Consider the following 22,124-nt stretch of genomic DNA (forward strand, 5'->3'; position numbering starts at 1 on the left):
TAAAGAATCTACATTTAAAAATAAAATATTTGCCAATAGTAAATGTTATTAGGCAGATCAAAATAAACAAAGCAGTCTTTGGGTGTTGGGTGTGTTGTTAAGTGAAAGTGAAACCATCAACAACCATCTCTTTTTCTACCAACCAGTCCTGAACTGATATCCTAAAGATTTTGGAAAAATTGCATAAAAAAGATATGATCAGTGTCTTCAGAATGGCTGTTGCAGAAAGAACAGGGGACAATTTCTACATTAAATTTTTGATTTAGGAATTTGTTAGAAGGATAAATCTCATTTAAAACAATTTTATTTTGCTTCTGGAGGAGTATGAAAACTTAAATAAGCTGTTCTAAGATATTTTACACTATTTTTATCAAACATTTATTCTAACTTATTTCTTTTAACTTGACAAAGATGGGTTGTTCGACTTCATGCGGCACTGTAAGAACCGACAAGCGGATGACGTCGAAGTACCGCGAGAGCGATTCGAAATTAAACTTCTACGTGTGATTACGCGACTCGCTCTCGCGGTACTTTGACGCATAAAGTCGAACGAGCCTGCTCCTATTCATAATCCCGTCTCTTTCTCTGCGTCATCTCAGTTCGCCGTCTGTGTTTGCGTCATCACTGTGCGTCGTGTTCTGTTTCCTTCAGTAGTTTTGTCCTCGGACTCCTCGCACTGATCAGTGATCATGTTTCCAGCGGTACTGCGCGCAGGATTAAGAAGTTTAAGCCGAACACGAACATCATACACAGGTGAACACTAACATCAGACAGATTAAATATTAAATATCAGTAGAAGTCTATGAGGTGAACTCACTGTTACAGTGAAACGTGTCAATCTGAGTTTGTCCTTGTCACGTCCCATGTTGTACTGTACATATCTATTCGTTCACACACGTACATGCTAAGCTAGCATAACCTGGCATCTCATACCATCATTATTTAGTTCCTCATGATATATACTTCAGCTTTTCCTGTTTTTGACTTTTGATTTATAGATGTGTCACTGTGCATAGATGTAGTCAGTGAATTGTGGGTTTTTATCAGTTCAGACTGTATGTTGTTGTTCCTGTTTAACAACTGTTAGGTTTTGTTCTGTTTTCTAGCTCCTCTGGCTGTGAGATGTTATAGTCATGCCAAAGCTGAAACAGATGAAGAGTTTGACTCTCGCTGGGTGATGTACTTCAGCAAACCAGACCTTGATGCATGGGAACTACGCAAAGGTGATAAACATACAACTACGGTTGTAAAAGGGCCAGAAAGTGTCTGGTAAATTTCCAGAAACTTTCCATGGGAGCTTAATATGGGAAATTATGGAAATATTCCAAATTGGTAACTAAAAAGGGGATTATTGGGAATTATTTGAAAATATAGGGAAATTTATATGAACTATATCATATACAAACATAAATAATAATTTTGTTTGGTCATAAGCAGACATGCATGCAAGTAGGGCTGCACGAGCTTTACCGACGAGATGCGCATTCCTATCGCATGTGATTTATCATGCATCCCTACATGCAAGGTGATACAAGTAAATGCAGGGGGTGTGGCCTCAATGGCCCTGTGCATGTGACTGAAGAATGTGGAGGGTACAAACTGAAATTGCCTTAAATCTTGTTGTCTTATAAACAAAATTATGTTGCAAGATTTTTAAAACTATTTTTAAGTTCTCTGTTAAAGGCAACTTTTTTAAATTCCCAATTTATTAACATTAATTCCCATATATTCCTGTTAATTCCCATGAAAAGTTTTCAGCTTAAAAATTCCCAGATTTTTGCAACCCTGGATACAACAAAACACAAAACTGATTGCCGACCTCAGATCAGTTATTAACCTGGATGATTTTCACATAACATATTCCATGAGAAAACCAACGTGAGATGCCCCATGCTCTCCGTGATGATGATGTTTTTGCTCTTCTTGGTATGGTTTCTCTTCAGGTATGAACACACTGATTGGTTACGATCTCGTTCCTGAGCCCAAGATCTTAGATTCGGCTCTGCGCGCCTGCAGACGTTTGAATGATCTGGCCAGCGCCATCCGCATCTTAGAAGCTGTCAAAGTGAGAACTAAAGTTTAGACTTTCCTGTGTGTTGTCTTATTGTGTGTGTGTGTCATGTGTTAAATGTAATTAAGGATAAAAAGTTAATTAGAAATATTATCACATCTCAGAAGAATTTTAAGAGGTAATCTGATTTCATGATGTGCATTCAGTCTTAATCTTTACTATTAATTGACTGCCATGGGGCTTTTTGAAGTCATTAATGCATTAGAGCTCAGAATGATAATTGTGCGACACTATAAGTGTTATATGTGTATTGTGTCTTACACATTTTTGTAATTTACTGAAATGTTGCTTCAGGATAAATCCGGACCTCATAAGGAGATCTACCCATATGTGATCCAGGAGTTGAATCCCACACTGAAGGAGTTGGGAATCTCTACTCCAGAAGAGCTGGGCATTGATAAAGCATGATGCTGTTTGCGGTCAGGTAAAACTTCAGAGTTGCTTTGAATAAATATTTACACTGAATAGTGCCATAAAATTATGAATTTTAACACCTTAGCACATAATGATCCACTATATCGAATCAGAGTTTTCCTCACTGCAGCAGATAGTTCAAAGCTCTGAAAGCTTTTGATTCAAATGAACACCGCTACCAGCCACACAAGTAAATATATTGATTTAAAATACTTTATTATCTCATAAGAAATGCAAACCTTTCATGAGGAAAACCGGTTGGCTTTAAAGCAAGTTATGTTCAAACAAGTTTAAAAGACAAAGATGCATTTTGCACTATTTTATAAATTGAAATAATGTGTTTGTATATTAGCTAGTGATGTCTTTTGTCTCTTGAGTGACTGTATCTCTATGGGTCATATTGATATTCTTTGGGGAATTTGGCCTGGTATGTGTGATTTGTATCTTGAGCTGCATTGTCAGAAACTCAATATAAATACTTTCCTGTAGGTCTCTTAGATTATGTACCCGGAACATAAAAGTAAATTGTCTTTTATACATGGCTCAATAGATACAAATTACTATTTTATGCTAGATTTTAGGAATGTATGCATTGAATATAAATGTTTACAAATTAATTTCACAGACAAGTCATTGATTTCGTAATAATGTATCCTGTTGCTTATGTAACTAATCAGAGTGAAGTCTTATCTGTGCTCATGCTGCATACATAATGTGTGATAATAAACATGCTCTGATCTTTGTCTTTCTTTATATTTCAGGGTTTTTAGACGAGGATTCTACCTCACCACTTACTGTGTGATTTTCAGGAAGTCAAACTTTTTTCTGTCTGTATAACATTATGGACCCAATAAACAAAACTGTACTGAAAGAGTGTGGAAATGTTTTAATGTCTAAAGTGGAAAGAGAATCAAACACTGATTTATCTCACATCTGCAAAACATTGAAACTCTGGATGTATTTTAATACTCAAAGTTTTCCAATTATTTTCATTGTCATGATTGTAAACATAGCTGGAATGGATTTGTAATTTGATATTTATACTGAAAGTGTTTTCAGACAAAGCAAGACTAAATATTCACAATAACACACACACACACACACACACAGACTGTAGTAAGTTCTGCATTGCAGTTTTAAATGTGTAATGAAGCCACTGTGCGATATGAAGTATGCTTGTATATACTTGTAAATATTTGAAACAAATTGTATGGTGTGCACACAGTTTAACACGTGATAGGGTCTGTTTTTCAATCGGAAGGCTGCAGCCTCCGGAGGTCGCATATGTAGGCTGCATACGTAATCACTTCTGGTTTATTTAAGTTAACTGAGCATTACATTCGCAAGTCATTAGCATATTACATCAATTTACGATTAAATAAGAATAATAGTCAACTTTATCATTGTTAATATTCTGAAATAAGATACTCTTGATGACGTATGTAGCCTGTAAATGAGACCTCCGGAGTATACAGTGAAAACCAATAGAGTGTGCAGTACTGAGTTGCGCCTGTGGGCGGCAGCAGTGCGCTGAATGAATTCAATGACAGATGCTGCAGTGAAGAAGAATCGCTGTATTGTGTTGTTGTGAGTGTTCGCAGCAGTTTATTTGGTTTAAACAGTGTAAGCATGAGATTTTTCGGTCTCATTTAAAACATGATTTCACATTTCAACTTTATATCTAACACCCAAACATAAGCGACATGGAGAAGCGAGAGGAGGACGACGTGAAGGTGAGTTTTACTTTACTCTTAATAGCGGATGATCTCACACTGAACAGTTTCTGTTACATTGAACTGTGCTACTAATCATAAAAATGTTAAACATACATTAAAACTCATGATTATGTGCTCAGGGATAAAAAATATCGTACTCATCTGTGTTTTATGTTTGTCATTGTGAGTTTAGTAACACCAGACAGATTTTGGTTTCAGCATTGTGCTTGTGAATCTAAAGGGTGGGTTAGTTTTTTTATTTGGAATGTAAAATGTACATACAAAAAAAACAGGCCTACAATAGAAAAAAATAAACTACAATTGTCAAAGGCAGACACATTGCACCATACACAGTTACAGTTAAAATATGAAAATACAAAGAAATAAAAGGAATTAAATAAATAAAACTAATGAGAAAAAAATGAATTAAAAGGGGAAAATAAATAATACTTTTTAATAAATGTTGATAATACAAGGGGTTAGTAATCTTTTGGTTGATGAACTGATGATGCCATTGGTCATCGTTGTTTTCCCTTACAGTCTATCACAAAGAAATGTCAGAAGGGGATCTTATTATATTAATATCACCCCTTAATCACTATCCAACCACGGCACTCCCATTAAGTACAGCAAGAGAGAGAGGGCACAATTTATTTTCAATTATAATTTTAACAATATCAGTGTTTACATTTTATCAGCTCATTTGCATTTAAAAGGACACACCAAAAACAGCACATTTTTGCTCACATTTATATTAATATTATATCTATATAGTATTTTAAGCTAGAACTTCTCTACTCTGGGACACCAAAGATTTATTTTACATCTTAAAAAAAGTCTTGTGAAATGTCCACTTTAAGTATTTGTAGTTTTTTCTAGTTTGTCATTTGTAGATATTTGTAGTTAACATATGTTAAATTAATACAAATTATAATCAATCCACCAAAAATATTTGCTATGCAATGAGACTATGGTTAATTTTTCTAAGGCAGTGGTTCTCAAACTTTTCGGTGTGACTGTGTGCCCCCTTCTCTAGGGTGCATCTGCCAAAGACAATTCATGACCTAAAATAATAATCTCAAACTTAGAATTTGAATTAAACAAAACATATTAAATAATTCATTGTAGTGCTGTTGCTTAGTAGCCTTATTATTCTATGGTTTAATTACACAGATGTTATGATTGATTCAATTCTAAAATGTCATAGAACTGGGGGCCCCCTGGCACCATCTGGCGCTCCCCAGTTTGGGAAGCACTGCCCTAAGGGATTCAACTACGTACTGAACAGTAAAAATGATTTCAATCTCAGGGTTCTGGAAACAGCGAGCAGCCGTGGACAGATGGGAAACCCAGAGCCGTAGAGAAGAGAGGACCATATATAATGTCTAAAGTTCCTGCTTTTCACATAAAACTTCGTAAGTAAAGTGCAAAAGTATTCAGATAATATTTCTGCTTTAAATTTATCTTTCTTTGTTGTTTAGATTTTAGACAGATATAATAAACAGCTTTTTAGGCCAAGGACCCCTTGATGGATAGAGAGGAGGAGCGGGGACTCCCAGTACATGTATCAAATTGGGACTGGATTTAAATACTTTGTTATGATGGCTACGTTACAAAGATATTAAAATAATATTTTTTGCATACTACATAAAATTTTATATAACTGAATAGATTTTATCATAGGAACGTTATGCTCTTCATTTTTAGTATTTTCTTATTATATTTTTAACCTTTTAATGCATTTTTGTTTGATGCCTTATTTCATTTTTACATGAGAAATATTTTGAATTTAAACTATATTTGGGGAATCTCCTGTAATACCACCCCAAACCCCCCTTTGAAGACCCATGATATACAGTATATATTGCACAGAAGTGTTAATACAGATTAAATGTGCTTTGTGTTGTTGATAGATGTGTAGTTTTGTTGTTAATCTGTTTGCTGTCTTTGGTTTTGTGTTTGCAGAGAAACACAGAGACGCAGCTCGGAGAGCCCTGCAGAAGAGAGGATTCACCTCAGACAGACCTGTGCTACAACAACCTCGACATAAACCAAAGACGTGTGTCTTTTTTTTATTTGCTGTCTGTTTGGTTTCTTTTGAAAGTGCTGTTTTTAGACTCACCTGAGGTTTTTTGATTTGCAGTGTAAAGTTTAATAGAGGATACGCTGCCTTGAGTCAGATTGGAGACGATTATCTGGTCCCTCTGGATTCAGACAGGTACATCTGTACAGAGATAAACTTACAGTCATTTACAGTCAATTATCTGTTTAACACTTAAGTTTATTTTCTGCTTCAGTGAGACAGAGCTGGACTGTTCATCTGGATATTCTTCAGCCGAGGTGAGATCATCACATATCATTTCAATAATTTATAATGGGAATTATTTGTTCATGTGAAAATGAAATTCATTAATGGTTCAATTAATATTATAATACCCAAAGCATTATGTGCTCATTTTTATTTAAAATACAAGTCTTGACCTAGCAGTTGCATATTTTTAAATATTGTAAATCCAGTTTTATAGTGAAAAATGATGCTGGAGATTTTCTATTTTTTCTCATTCCTACATTTGATATCTCAATGCACCAAACATAAACTTTCAGCTTTGTCAGTACACTGTAAAACATTTGCAGTATTTTTTTCAAATCAACATGACAAGTTATGTCAACTTTTTTAAAATAGTAGGTTGAATTGATTTGCAAAACCAATAATAATTAATAATAATAATAATTAGTTACATTTATATAGCGCTTTTCCAGTGCTCAAAGCGCTTTACATATGAATGGGGGAATCTCCTCAACCACCACCAATGTGCAGCATCCACCTGGATGATGCGACGGCAGCCATATTGCGCCAGAACGCCCACCACACACCAGCTTATTAGTGGAGAGGAGACCGAGTGATATAGCCAATTAGTATGAGGGATGATTAGTAGGCCAATGGGCAAGTTTGGCCAGGATGCCGGGGCACACCCCTACTCTTTTTCGAAGGACATCCTGGGATTTTTAATGACCACAGAGAGTCAGGACCTCGGTTTAACGTCTCATCCGAAGGACGGTGCTTTTTTTGACAGTATAGTGTCCCCGTCACTATACTGGGGCATTAGGACCCACACAGACCACAGGGTGAGCACCCCCTGCTGGTCTCACTAACACCTCTACCAGCAGCAACCTGGTTTTCCCAGGTGGTCTCCCATCCAAGTACTAACCAGGCTCAGCCCTGCTTAGCTTCAGTGGGCAAGCTGTCTTGGGCTACAGGGTGATATGGCTGCAACCAAGTTGTTTTAACTTCATGCTGCATATTTTTTACAGTGCATTGTTTTTAACTCATTATTTGTTAGTCTTCACCTCCTAAGACTCAAGCTTTGGTTTGTCTTTTTTTTTCAGATTTCTTCCAGCTATTTTGGGGTTAGGAAGAACCATAAATATAATAACCAAATATTTTTCTTTAAACATGAAGCAGTGTAATTGTCCACATTTGTGTACAACAGGTTCCAGTAACACAGAATTAAGTATTTTGGTCCAAAAGAATTGCTGGAATGGTATAGATTAGATAGATAACTGAAAGCTATATCATATTATTATCATAATAAGATCCCCTTCTGACATCACAAGGGGAGCCACATTTCAGTGAGCTATTTTTTCACATGCTTACAGAGAATTTTTCACCAAAACTAAGTTACTGGGTTTATCTTTGTCATATTTTCTAGGTTGATTGAAGAACTGGGGACCCAATTATAGCACTTAAACATGGAAAAGTCAGATTTTTATGATATGTCTTCTTTAAATAATGTGTGTATTTTTGTCTCTTCTCAGGTGCATCCAGACCTGAACAGACAGCTGTTAAAGGATGGATATCATCTAGATGAAATACCTGACGATGAAGATTTGGACCTGATCCCTCCTAAAGCATTGAGCTCATCCGTCTGCTGCTGTTTAGATTCTTCGTCCTGCTGCGTGCAGTGAACAAACCTCAGCACTGAACACTGAGTTTAATGTAGAAAAGCTCAACATTAAGTTTGGCTGACATGTTGCACTTATAGGAGGACACTTTCCCCTGTGGCACAGTAAAGACACATCCTTATAAAGCTTTTCAACGTTTGATTTGCCATAGTTTATCTGTGACACCTTCAATCCCAGTATACTCATATCTGTTTAATGGGCAAATCTCATGAAGATATGTCACAATGGTAAGCTCTTAATGTTTTGTGTGTGGTGTGTCTATAGATGTTAAAAGTCAGGGCAGAATGATCTCTGGTCGAAATGTTTGTTTATTAACATTTTCATAGCGGATTTCCTTTATATGATTTTCCATTTCAAATTAATGCTTTATGCAAAGGCCACTTCTAGAGCTGCATACAGGAGCTATATACTAAATCTATACATTACAGCTGTATACTGCAGCTATACATCAGTTGTTTAATCTGTGGTCTTTTCAACAGAAAACAGCACTTTTTCAGCATTCACTGCTGGAGAATTGTCAATAGTTTCTTAAATTTGTCTGATGTGAGTTGTTACTTTAGTTAAATACCTACTGTGAGATATGACTGTGTTATTTTATATTTAAATTTATATAAACAAGTATATTTTATCTACCCTTGAGAAAAGCTTTCTTAAGTATTATAAGTATGTGTTTTGTAACCTTTGTGTGTAATTTGTGTGTCTGTGAGAGAGAGGCGGAGTGTTTTGGTTTAGCATTACACTGGGACAATCTTTAACACTATGCAACAAAAAACTTACGATTTCTTCAGTTTGAAGCCACATATTAGTTACTGACTTTATATATAAACATTAGCATGTATTTTACTGCAAGACTAATATTACTTGTATTGACATTTTTATAAAATAAAGGAACTATACCTAAAACTGTAGCTGTGTCAAACTCATTCAAGTTTGTTGTGACAGACAGACATAGATGGATAAATATGAAAATACTGTGTATTTAATATACAGTTGCACCTACATCATATGAAAGTATCGTTGTTGTTCACCTGCCCGTCTCCAGAGTGAAGAAACAGGCAGGGATCATCATCACCCTGGCCAAAAGCTGTTTCTCTGTGCACTAGAACATCTAGGCATAAAAACAGCTTTTTTCCTATGCTATCTTCAGCTTAAACAGTTAACATTGCCATCTATCGCTATAATTCAATTCATTACCTAATGGGCCATTCTACCGAATCGGTGCCATTTCTGTCCTAAATGCAACTCTAAAATACATTTTATTATTAAGGAAAGTGTCCTGCATGTTAATCTAAATCCAAATTTTAACTATATCATTTAAAACTACATAGAATACAGAAAAACAGCATTTTTACTTCCCTGTTCATTTATCTTTATACTTTACCTTTAAATATAAAGCATATAATTCTTTAGATATCTTTATTTTTGCTTTTTTGTGTGGGTCCATATCCCATCTTTGCTTAAAATATTTTTTACCATTAAAAAAAAAAAGATTTTAGCTAAAATATTATGACTCAGTCCTCACTCAGATTTCACTCAGTCCTGTTACCCAACACATTCCCTCTTTGACAAATGTAGGAATATTAGGAACATTTTCAAGAGGAAGTGACATCATCTAGATTTTCTGAAGGCCACGTAAAGTTACTTTTTTCATTTCTGTTTATTTTATGATATTGATGCTATGACTGTGTAATGTTCAGTCCTCTATTATTTCTTTGATGTTTATTTTAAAATAAAACATGTTGGTAAATCACTGGAATTTGCTCAGTGTCTTCATGCTATAGCACATATTTAATGCAAATATATTTCATGTATTTGCTAAATCAATGCTTGTTACCAAAATGCCTCCATCCTGCATGAGGAAACCATGTTAAAAAATAAACTAGTTACCTGAGATTGACCAATACTGATTTTGAAGAGTAAATATGTGTTTAAAAGATTTTAAAATATTTGACGAGTTACAGCACTGATTTGGTGAAATGGCCCTAATACTATATCGAATGAGCAATAATTGTTTTTATGTAAATACATATACATGTTTTCTAATTTATACAGCTGTATATACTATACATAATGCAAATTTGTCCCAGAAGTATATTATCTTATTGTTGTTGTTATTATTATTAATTTTATTAGCTTACTTTCACTTATTTAAATGTTGTTCCTATCTTGTCATATATGTATGTAAAATAAATAAAATAAAAAATCCTTGTGTGTGAGTTGCAATGAACAGTAGAGGTCGCGCTTGTCCTTATATACAGTATATAATATTGTCCTTATATTGGTTTATACTGTATACTGTGATGTCTGTATGATTTTGTGTAGTTTACATATAAGGTATTTTGAAGTTTAAAGACTATTTGGGCATTTAAAGTAGTTTGTATTCTTGTATTAAAGACTCATGTATTTGTATTTGCCTTAAGATTGATTCTTGTATTTGTATATTATTTTGTGATACAGATAATAAATTTAATAAATAAAATAAAATAATAAAATAAATCTTTAGATGATACTTTCAGGGTGATTTGTTGATCAGCAGCTGGTTTTGCTTTTTATATCCACTAATAATAAACACTTTAACAGAGACAGTGATATTATTTTCAAAAGAGCAAAGTTTAGAATAAAGTTGCTGTTTTTATTTCCAGCAGGCATTTTTATGATTAGATATAAGATTTATTCTGACTTTTTTTGTCATTTCTATTTGTTATGTTTAATTTACTACCTTTTTAAATTATGACTTTAACATCTGAATCCCAAACTCCTCACATGCGTGTGTTGTTACAGTGTGTGTATGTGTGCGTGTGCGTGCGCGCGTGAGGAGGAAACGGCAGACGTGAACGGAAGGCATTCGTGTGGTGTCGTGTCGTGCACGCGGGTGTGTTGGAGCTCCGCGCCCGGTGTCTGTTTGTTTGACCTCGTACCGGATTCACACGCGCTCGGTGTAGGAGCGGAATACACCGCCGGTGCGCGTGCACGCTTTAACATCCCTGTGACCGAGCAAAAGGACACGAGACGAACCGACAACCGGAGCGGAGGAATAATGGACAACAGCGGCACGAGCCGAACACAGATGGTGAGAAGATTGTTATATTTTTCTCTTGTTTGTGTGTTTTGTGTGCGTGTTATCAAACTGAAATCACGAGTGAATGCAAATGAAGAAGTGTGCGAAACCTGACAAACAGCGCGTGTGTTTAAATATCACAAACATGAACACTTACAGTGAATCATCACAACAGATCTTTGTTTTTCTCTTCAGGTGAATTCACACTGACTTGCTTTAACTTTAACTCTTTAACTGTTTAACTAACTCAACTCTACACTGCAAATGGCTTTCTTACTTAGTATTTTTGTCTTGTTTTCAGTACAAATATTAACAAATTCTTTAATTAAGGTGCATTTTTTGATGAGCAAAATTTTACGAAGATAAGTGTAGTTTTTAGACATAAAATATCAAATTTAAGTAAATTTGTGAATAAAACAAGCAAAAATGTTCTTGCATAAAGTTTTTAAGAAAAAAGTTGAAGATTATTTGCTTGTTTTATAAACAAATTCACTTTGCACATTTGTATCTAAAAACGTCACTGTAAAAAAGGTCTGTGTTAATTTTTACACATTGTTTTGTGTTATGCTATTTAACACATTATGTGTTATTTTAACACATGTCATTTTGTGTTCAAATAAATAAAAGGGACAACAATGTGGTATGTTAAAACAACACAAAATGTATTGTACCAATAACAACACATTTTGTTTCTTGTTAAGGACAACACATTTAAAGGGATTGTTTACTCAGAAATGAAGATTCTGTCATCATCCTCATGTTGTTGTAAACTTATGAATTTCTTTTTTTCTGACAAACACAAAAGAAGATAATTTTGATAAATGATGTTAAGCACACAGTACTGATTGTAACCATTGACTTCCGTAGTAGGAAAAAGAAATACAATGGAATTCAATGTGTGCTTACCATCATTTCTCAAAATATCTTCTCCATCTTTTATCAAAATACTTCCATAATATTTGTTTTCCTAGAAGTCAACGGTTACAATCAGCTGTGTGCTTACAATCATTTTCAAAATATCTTCATTTTTCTTCATCAGAAAAAAAGCAATTCATACAGGTTTAAAATAAGAATGAGAAAAGTATGACACAATTTTTGGGTAAACTATCCCTTTAACTAGATGCAAAATGTGTTGTTTGAACACAACTGTTTTAAAGGGATAGTTCACTTTTAAAGGAAAATTCTGTCATCATTTACTCATCCTCATGTTGTTGTAAACCTGTTTGAGTTTCTTTTTCTGATGATCACAAAAGAAGATATTTTGAGAAATTATGGTAAACTCACTGCAGATAGTGACCATTGACTTCCATAGGAAGGAAGGAACCGGAATAAAAAATATGGGTACCGTCAACTGTGTGCTTACCATCATTTATCAAAATATTTTCTTCATCATTTATTACGATACTTCCAAAAAAAAACTACTATGGAAGTCAATGGTCACTATCTTCTGTGTGTTTACCATAATTTCTCAAAATATCTTCTTTTGTGTTCATCAGAAAAAAGAAATTCATACAGGTTTAAAGGTGCAGTGTGTAAATTTTAGTGGCATCTAGTGGTGATGTTGTGAATTGCAACCAACGGCTCAGTCCACTGCTCACCCCTCGCTTTTGAAACGCATAGAGAAGCTACGGCAGCCATCACCGGACAAACATGTCATTGTCGGAGACAACTTAGTAAAAGTTTGTCCGTTAAAGCAACACTAAAGAGTTTTTGCTCCCCCTACAGGTTAGAAGCGTAATTGTCCATTACCCACTGTCTTAAATACTGCAGCATAGCTGGCTCTGATTGGATTGTAGGTCTGCCGTATAAAGCAAGTTTTTGTAGTTTTTACTCGAACTACAGGACCGCGACCGGATGGTTGGAAACTTCTTTAGTGCGGTTTTGGCTGATAGAGGGCTGCAAAGCGGATGTGAAAGTGCTGTTCACCCTGTTTCGAGTGGATGAAGGACTGAAACTTTTTTGGAAACGATATTTTAAGGTAAAAAAACCTCTTTGGTGTTGCTTTAAGGGCTTCTGTAGAAACATGGCGGCACAAAATGGTGACTTCCATGTAAGGGGACCCTCTGTGTATGTAGATAAAAACGTCTCATTTTAAGGCAATAAACACATAACGGTTCATTATGAAAGGTGTTTATACACCCCTGATCATATAGTTTTGTATATTATTTTGCATTTCTGTCAAAAGATCCTTCTAAAAATTACACACTGCACCTTAAAAACAACATGGGGATGAGTAAATGATGACAGAATTTTCATTTTAAAGTGAACTATCCCTTTAAGAGTGTAGACTTATTTTCTTAGGTCATTTTGCTGATCAAGAAAATACATATTGATTTAAGAATCTTTATATATTTATACTTAAAACAAGACAAAAATACTAATTAAGAAAGTCATTTTTGCAGTGTAAAATGCTATATTTTTCTTTATCCTCCATGGAAAGCTTTTAAGTTGTAAACGCTTTAGGACAAACACATGCACACACAGAAACATGTTGGTTTCATTAGGGTCTCTGCTTTCATCTCAGAGTTTTATGTTTAAACTGTTATATTCTCTTAAAGCACATTCATGTATAATGTAAAACTGTTTTTGTTTGTACAGTAGCAACACAATAAATGACTGTACTGATGATACAGTAGCTCTGACATTCATGTGTTTTCATAGATCAAATTCTGCTTTATCAGACGTTTAGCCATTAATGTGTGTCAGGCACGATTGATGTATAGGAGCAGTTTTCACACCTCATAATACTGAAAACATCACACACTGATATTGAGATAAAAATGTGTGATTAATGTTGAGGTTTATCGGTTTCTAATGTTTATGAAGGTGTCATATTCTCATTTCTTTTGCATTTCTGTTTTCTTGGGTAAATGTGTCAATGAATTATGTACCTGCTTGTTTTCGAGTATAATTAAATGACAGTGTGTAAAATAAGTGATCATTAAATTCACCTACTATTCCTTATATGATTTGCTAATATTGAATCGTTGTGTATATATTATATATAGACGGTTTCAGCAGTAACAACATAAACAAGCGGGTGTCGTGGTCCGCATGTAACTTCCGGTAAACTCTGCTAAGAATAAATAACAACAAAGTTCTTTTAAACGTAGTTTATTTATATAACAAGCAAAAAATCAACACATAGATTACATAGGAAACCAAAACATTTGTTATTTTCGACAAGGCATTTGTTCAAGAGATCAGTTTAGCAACTAGTCAGACCATTAAAAAAACAAAACCGGAAGTAAAGTTTGGATCCAGACGTGTATCGTGTCAGCGCACGTGCATCCGATGAAACCGTCTATAGGGATATTGCTTAAGGACTATTTAATTTAAAACAATCACATTCACAGCTTAGCAGCACACTCTCAGAAATAAAGGTACAAAAGTTGTCACTGGGACAGTACGCTTTCTTAAAGGTACTCATTTGTACCCAAAGGGTGCATATTATTACTTCAAAGGTAAATATTGGTAGTTCAAAGATAAATATTTGTACCTAAATAGTTCATATTAGGACCTTTTTTTGAAAGGTACTGCCCCAGTGACAGCTTTTGTACCTTATTTTTGACAGTGCAATGAAAAACAAAAACGGAGGAAAAGTATAAATAGGACAATTTGCCTCCATCGCTAATGCCCGTCTGTCTATCTAACTATCTAGGAGGGGGGTTTGGGAGGAAGCAGCACAGGGATGAAGTTGGATGTTATGATGGAGCAGTTACAGAGGCAACAGCAGGTGCGTCTGGAGATGCAGCACAGGGAACGACTGTTGCGTGAGGCTCACATCATGTACGCGCAGCAGTTCGCCGCGCAGCAAGCTATACTAGCAGCCGCCCGGGCCAATGGAGCCGCCTTCATGGGCACGGGGACGGCTGAACCCCTGGGATCCGGCCAGCCGCCTCGGGTCTCTAATCAGAGCAGCGTGGACTCAGAACGAGAGGATGAGGAGGAACGGGGTCGAGGCTCAGGTGAGGATGAAGATGATGAGATGATCGAGGGAGATGAGGGCAGTGATGAAGACAAGCAGCCGGACAGCAGTCTGGAGTTTCTCAGGAATCAGAGTTTAGCGCTGCGGCAGGGAGGCGACCAGAGATCCCCGTCACCCACTGTCAGGGTGAAACAAGAGCCAGAGGATGAGCTCTCACCCGCGGGACGGCCGTCCACGTCCTCTCCTAACGGCCAGTTGGATTGGAGCTCCAATCATCATTTTAAAATGGTAAGAAAAGCACAGATCCCTATAAACTCTTTCAGATGTCACGCTGCGTTCCTGTTGTGAATTACCATCATTAGCAGATTTTACTCTGAAATGATTTGTTCTTACTGTCAGCAACACCTGTTACAGCAAAATAGATGTTAGTTTGGCTTTGTTGTTGATGGCTACAAAATACTCACTGATGTAATTCACCTTTATATTCTCTATCATTTTGATTGACATGACAAAAATGAGTTTTTGTTACGACAGGGTTTCTTTCTGTCAGAATCTTGTAACAACAGGGATGTGAAAGGTTTGTTTTGTCTGTCTGTGGATCAGCTACATCTGCGCTGATCTCCTGACGTCTTCACTGGCACGGAGTCTGGACAATTTCCGTTTCACTTTCGTTTTGGCCGGCGTCCAGACTGCGTAATGAAGCATTTGGCAGAGTTTTGTGAATGAATGTGTGTGGTAAACTTTTAGTAGCTGGTGCACTCCACACGTCACCTACATTTACTGAAATTGAATTATGAACAATGTTTCTATTAAAGAGCACCTATTTCATTGCTAAAAAACAACCTTATTTTGTGTGTTTGGTATAATACAATGTGTTTGCATGGTTTATGGTTAAAAAATCACATTACTTTTCACATACCTTACATTTTTGTAGTTCCATATTTCACGCACGAATTTGAAAAGCTCTGTGTCCCTGATTGGCCAGCTAATCTGTACATTGTGATTGGTCTGAATACCATTGATGTCAGCAGGAAATGTGACGCTCCTTACCATGTTTAAAGGATTCGCTCACAATGCAATGCTAACAGGAGTTCACTTACAAGCTGTGAGTCCGAAGCGGGAGGAATTATGATAATGTCGGTCTTTACTACATCACCAATCACAGGAAGTAAACAGTTGCCTACAATCCGTGTGTTTGTTGTAGTCCAAGAAAAGAGATTTACATTGGAAAAGATAACTCAATTAATTAATTTGATTGAATTACGGTGAAATCTCGGCACAGGCCAAAGCCAGGGGGCGCTCTCGTGCAGAAACTCCCTTTGTGCCACAGAAGTAGCAGCAATACAAATGAGAATCGATTTCAGACCGGCATTTTTAGTGGGACACACAATTAATGGTTACAGGCATAGTCCATGTAAGACGAACCACGGTGTATGTTGGTAAAAAACGGCTCATTCTAATACTGCGTACACACCAAACACGAAGCATCGCGTTCCTCGCTCTAGATCAGTGGTTCTCAAACTTTTTCAACGTGCGGCCCCCCTTGTGCTATTCGTTATTAGCCTTATTTTTTTTTAAGGTTTAATTTCACAGAATTCATGATAATTGTACATGATTAATGTATTTTATAAAATAGTATAAAACCGGGGCCCCCCTGGCACCATCTCGCGGCCCCCAGTTTGAGAACCACTGCTCTAGATGACTTTTGGGATTTAACTTTGTGTTGTGCGATTATTTATTTATTTATTTATTTATTTTTTCGCTTCAGTTGAATATTTTCCATTAAGGCCAATAATGGGTGTTTTTGCGGCAGTCACACTACACAATTCGCATTGTTCGCATTGCCCCACGCAGGTTTGTGTCTATTTGCGTCTTTGCATTGACTTTGTATTGTTGAATTTGCGTTTGGTGTGTACGCCCCCATAAGGAAATAAAAACTTTTTCATTATGAAAACAGTTGATTATGTAAGGTCTGACACACCATTGATCATATAGTTATGTGTAGTATACTGCATTTATGTCAATATGCCCTCCTGAAATGTACACACTGCACCTTTAATGTTGAGTTTAAAGATAATGAATCTACATGTGCTGCCGCCTGTCAGGACATCATGAAGAGATTTTGAGGTGATTACAGTGTTGTAGTTTACTGTTTATAGAGACCCATATTCTGTTCAGGACATGTAAATCTATTTCTCTAATGAAGTTATGGATGAAATCCTGATCTGAGTGTCTGTGTTGTACATTCATGCAGCGCGGTGTCCTCTGATCTTGGATCAGTCGAGATGGGGAGACAGGGGGATGGGAGGCAGGTCTATCTCTCATGTCATCTGTCAGCCGTATATATAATGAGTGCTCATTGTTGTTATGTGACTAACTGGGAAGACCTGCTGCTGGTTTTAATGGCGTGTCTGTGCATGAGAGAGTGCATCATTACTTCAGCTGACCTCTGAAAGAATCAAACAGGAGTCCAGTTTATTTCCCAAAGTTTTTCTTAGTCAATTAATAAACCAATTGATCGCGTGTGCATGTGTCTCTGTATGTGCATCTGTGTGTGTTATTGATGTATAAGTGCAGACCTCACCTATCAGAGTAAATGATTATCAAACAAGAGTGTAGATGAAGTTGTCATGTGCTGGTCGCACTAGCGAGGGTTAAGAGATCTGTCAGGGCTTTACTGTGATACATGGGACTAGTTTACAGGTCAGCTGACCCTGATAATCCTCTGTTCAGCCCGGGGGTCCAGAGGGGGCCGCTCATTCTGCTAGTGTCCTAATCTCACGTGATGAATAGAGGTTTAATAACACCTGCTCAATGTCTATAGCGCTCGCTCACACAGAAAGACTTGACATAAGTGAGTCACCACCATCACGGTTCTTAATGTGTGTGTTTATGGGTTTGTGTTGTGTTATATCTCATGAAGCGTTCATTTAGACATCATGCATGATGAATGCAGAGGTATTGTCATGTCCTGAACCGTGTTAAAATCAGAATTTGCTAACACAGCTTTTTTCTGGTGACCTTTAGACTTTCAAATTGCATTGTATTGTTTCCTATAAATAATTAAATTAACTCGTTCTTTTTCCAATCAGCAATATCCTGTCTGTCTCCTGCAGTAAAAGCTCATTCATTATTTATATAGCGCGCTGTTGATCTGGACGGATACCTGAATCCCATGACTCAATGTTCTGCATGATGAAAAAAATTTAAATGATTCTTGCACATAAGATTATAAAATTCAACATATTCATCTTTTTTCTGATTCAATCCAATATATGTCAGTGTTTTATCTTAGGATGCACATCAGTAATGTTTGTGGAAATATCTGAAACTGATGATTAACTCATCTAATAGGATCTTAAAGAGATGTGTATTTCGACGTTTAGTTAGTAGTTTGTTTACTGACTTTGATAGATGCAGTTATATTTGAATGGTTTATTTTCATATGGTGGCCTCTCCCAGTGAATGTGGCAGAACTGAACACTACTGAGGGATTGTGGCTTTTTTATGTGGTTGTTTAAAGTCCTGTCAACTCAAGATTTGTGTCATTCATTACATGTAAACCTGTAAACACAGGTCTGATTTACTGCTGTACACGTTCACATGCATCCCCAGAGATTAAAGCTGTTAGGATGTAATGTGTTCAAACTATCTGATGAAGTAAGCAAGCAGGAATAAATGCGAAAATCACACTTTGTTGCACATTGCATTGTGGGATTTAGTATTTTAAGCAGTGTGCGTTGTTGAGTATTTCATGCATTCAGAATATGCACATACTGCTCATAGTATACATCCTGTTGTGTATACTGCATACATGAAGAGTATGATGGTGTGGTATGCTGTTCATTTACATTTAGGCATTTAGTAGACACTTTAACCAAAGCTACTTACAAAGATTAGGAAACAGTAAAGTGATTTGTCCTAGGGAGGCAATAGTACAAAAGGTATTTTTACCAAGATAACATTTTTCATTTGTTCATAAAGCACTTTGGTCCCAGAAAATTTCTGGGATTGCCCCCGTAAAGAGGATCCCGTAACATTCACAGAAAGTATTCTGTGGGAACAAGAGGCAGAAACAATGCCATAAGGGGCAAGACGTGCGTGTCATACCAGCATGTTATGGTTCAACTCTTTGATGCAGGGATTTAAACGCAGATTAGCGTTCACAATGAGAAATATCTGCAAACTGGACTGAAGCAGAGATCGGAGAGCTTGTCACTATCAGCACTGAGATCATTCACCAGCATTACAGATCAGAGCATCACACGCTCATTATGATCTTATCATAAACTAAAATGCATGCATGTGGTTCTTCTGAAAGAAAGAAATCAGGGAAAATTAGTAGGGATGCACTGAAATGAAAATTCTTGGCCGAAAGCCGAAAAAGAGGAAACCAAGTCCGAAAACCGAAACACAGAAAGAAATTATTATGCCAATTATTAGTACCATTTTATTTATGGCTATCACTGTGTACTAACTTTAATAGGGGTGTGACGGATCACAAAACTCACGGTTCCGATCACATTACAGTTTTTTAAGGCACGGATCAGATTATTTTTCGCATCAGCAAAAAGGGGTGGGAAAAATCTAGACTAATAACAAATAAAGAAATTGCAAACATTTAGTAAAAGAACAAAGTTGCACATTTAAGTAGGGTTTGAAATTAGCATTTGGTACAGAAATCGAATTAAATTAATCATAACACTGTCTTTATTGTATAAATTAAATATAATTATTATTATTTTTTTGATTTTTTTTTGTGGAGATCCTTTTCTTTGTATGTGCCCTGTCAAGAACAGAAAGATTTTATGTTCGCTTGCTTTTTGAAACGCGTCTCTCCGTGTATGCACTACTGAGTGCCCTTATACGCGCATGCGCGCACACACAGAGACCGAGGATGCAACAAAAATAACACCATCATGTGCACACAAAATTGCATTTCGAAAAAAATATGAAAACTCTTGGATTATGTAATCTTGTTTTCTTTTTAGTTTGTGTATTTGTGTGTGTGTTTAGTGTGTTTTATGTGCGCGTTTATTTAGTGTGTGTGTGTGCGCACATATTTAGTGTGTGTGTGCGCGCCTGCGTGTGTGTTTAGGTTATGTTGTAGAGTTTTACCCCTGACAGTCAACTGTTGAAGATTCCTCGGGGCTAGAAATAGATCTATCACGTGTGTGTGGGGGGTTACAGGGTAAATTAGGGCTGGGTGGGCTGTAAGTGTTGCCCCACCCAAAGGAAGCCAAACACAATTACAGAGTTAAATCCTCCGTCAGACTGCGGTTAATCTGATAATAGTAATGTATCTTCTGTCTTATGGCAATTAGAGAGATCTGCATGTATTTAGAGAGGATGAGGAGAAGATGAAGATTGGTCTGTTTGGTTGCGTTATATTACAGTACATCATCATACTGTTTAATATTATATCATTAAATATTGTCACCTGTAATCGGAGGATTGAAGCCATATCATGTCAGTGACTTCAGCTCTTTTGGGCTCTTGTGATTTGAACCAGTCAAACCAGATTTGAACCATCCACAGTCTGATTTTGTCTACAGGTTAGATCAGACCTTCAGTACCTTCTGATGTTTAACAGTTAACATCACAAAATGAAGAGAAACATCACAGGTATATACAGAATCATCAGTCTATGACCTCCTGACCGCCTTCAGGTGTTTACTTTGCGCAGAGGAAAATGCATTCAAAACCGACCTGATGCAGATTTGCACAGCACAAATGATGCGTGAATGTCAAAATGAATATCATGGAAAAACTAAGAACTTTTTTTTTTGAGCTGAAATAACCCGTTTGTGATGAAAGTGCTGTGTCAGGTCTGAACGGGCCGCTGTGATTGTTGTCTTTTGTTTTGTGATGCCTGAGCGCCGGTCCAGATGAGCAGATGATTCATAACAGACCAGCAGCACGCTGACATGCTTCACACGACGCTGCTGTGGCCGAGAGACTGTGAGATTGAATGAGAGAGAGAGAGAGACGTGGTGTTTTATTTCACAGTCTTTTTGCTGGGGTTAGCAGTGATGTAAGTGCTGTATTCCAAAAATCAGATCAGAGAAAATGAATTTGTTTGAATAACCTGACATGAACAGTCATTCAGTCTCACCTAAAACATTTTTTTATTCAGTCTTTATTTTAGGTTCTCCCAACAGATTCTGGTTTTATTTCTGCAATCTTCACAGTTCTGCTTTGTGATTTGTTTAGTTGAGACGGTGAGGAGTTTCTCCAGGTTTCATCCTCATCGTTTCTCGGTTATGAACGTACCCGTTTCAGTTTCTGCATGCGTGGGCTCGTGTTTGAATATTGGAGATTTGAACGACAATTTAACAGGCAAATGAAAGCAGTGCATGTGTATCTGTGTTTGACCACGTAAGATCAGACATTTGACTGATTCTGCATATGTTTGCCCAAGGCTTTGTCTGGAGAGTATAGCAGATGTCTGATAATCTGTCATTCATTCAGCTTGAGTTCAATCAAATCCATGCATTAGTAGATATAAACAGTAATGTGTGTTGATGAGAAATGCAGTCGATAACTCACAATGTCTGGATTGATAAATCGAGAGAACAGAATGTCATTTCAGTTGTACAAAAAGTAAACCATTTAAATAATAAATCTATCAGACGCATCATGTAAAGACTGCGCATCAAATGGTCAATATTTCTGGGATTTCTTTCTTTAAAGTTTTTTTGTTGCACACCAAAGCAATCAAACGGGTTGAATTTAAGGAAAGGTGTTTGTGATGCACCAGCAGTCTCTTCTTCAGTTTCCGCAGTATACAGGTCATGGAAATTCATTGGTCAATATTGCCATAGATGGCAGTTGTTTGGTTTCTGACCTCAAAAGCGGACAATTTTAGATTTTGTACCTCACATGCTATCGTGATAAACTTGGATTGTGTTGAATATGTGAAGGATAAAGCCAGGAGAGGTTAAATATGTCTTATGTTTGACATTCATCTATCTG

General features: G+C 36.5%; 3 protein-coding genes across 3 annotated transcripts in view; all 3 read left to right on the forward strand.

Moving 5' to 3' along the window:
• The first annotated feature begins 593 nt into the window (after window positions 1-593).
• On the forward strand, window positions 594-3,356 carry cox5ab (cytochrome c oxidase subunit 5Ab). The gene is made up of 5 exons (XM_065283791.2): window positions 594-753; window positions 1,107-1,223; window positions 1,944-2,065; window positions 2,366-2,495; window positions 3,247-3,356. The coding sequence occupies exons 1-4, from the start codon at window positions 690-692 to the stop codon at window positions 2,477-2,479; spliced, it is 417 nt and encodes a 138-aa protein (XP_065139863.1). The 5' UTR covers window positions 594-689; the 3' UTR covers window positions 2,480-2,495; window positions 3,247-3,356.
• A 673-nt stretch (window positions 3,357-4,029) lies between these two features.
• fam219b (family with sequence similarity 219 member B) lies at window positions 4,030-9,060 on the forward strand. The gene is made up of 6 exons (XM_065282747.2): window positions 4,030-4,218; window positions 5,510-5,615; window positions 6,166-6,259; window positions 6,344-6,418; window positions 6,498-6,540; window positions 8,017-9,060. Exons 1-6 carry the CDS (start codon window positions 4,189-4,191, stop codon window positions 8,164-8,166), a joined length of 498 nt encoding a protein of 165 aa, XP_065138819.2. The 5' UTR covers window positions 4,030-4,188; the 3' UTR covers window positions 8,167-9,060.
• A 1,913-nt stretch (window positions 9,061-10,973) lies between these two features.
• LOC135773901 (AT-rich interactive domain-containing protein 3B) overlaps window positions 10,974-22,124 on the forward strand; it is a 44,168-nt gene continuing 33,017 nt past the window's right edge. The window contains exons 1-2 of the mRNA XM_065283790.2: window positions 10,974-11,233; window positions 14,883-15,437. Coding sequence (XP_065139862.1) covers window positions 11,201-11,233; window positions 14,883-15,437 — 588 coding nt within the window. The 5' untranslated portion in view covers window positions 10,974-11,200. The remainder of the gene's footprint in view (window positions 11,234-14,882; window positions 15,438-22,124) is intronic.

This window comes from Paramisgurnus dabryanus, chromosome 9, assembly GCF_030506205.2.
Source record: "Paramisgurnus dabryanus chromosome 9, PD_genome_1.1, whole genome shotgun sequence".
Taxonomy (NCBI): domain Eukaryota; kingdom Metazoa; phylum Chordata; class Actinopteri; order Cypriniformes; family Cobitidae; genus Paramisgurnus; species Paramisgurnus dabryanus.

What these genes read in the sequence shown, in the direction of transcription:
- cox5ab (XM_065283791.2), top strand. Translation starts at nt 690, where the DNA reads ATGTTTCCAGCGGTACTGCGCGCAGGATTAAGAAGTTTAAGCCGAACA. An exon ending in TGCATGGGAACTACGCAAAG is followed by an intron (nt 1,224 to 1,943) that starts GTGATAAACATA and finishes GTTTCTCTTCAG; the next exon opens with GTATGAACACACTGATTGGT. An exon ending in GCATCTTAGAAGCTGTCAAA is followed by an intron (nt 2,066 to 2,365) that starts GTGAGAACTAAA and finishes ATGTTGCTTCAG; the next exon opens with GATAAATCCGGACCTCATAA.
- fam219b (XM_065282747.2), top strand. Translation starts at nt 4,189, where the DNA reads ATGGAGAAGCGAGAGGAGGACGACGTGAAG. An exon ending in TGCTTTTCACATAAAACTTC is followed by an intron (nt 5,616 to 6,165) that starts GTAAGTAAAGTG and finishes TTGTGTTTGCAG; the next exon opens with AGAAACACAGAGACGCAGCT. An exon ending in CCTCGACATAAACCAAAGAC is followed by an intron (nt 6,260 to 6,343) that starts GTGTGTCTTTTT and finishes TTTGATTTGCAG; the next exon opens with TGTAAAGTTTAATAGAGGAT.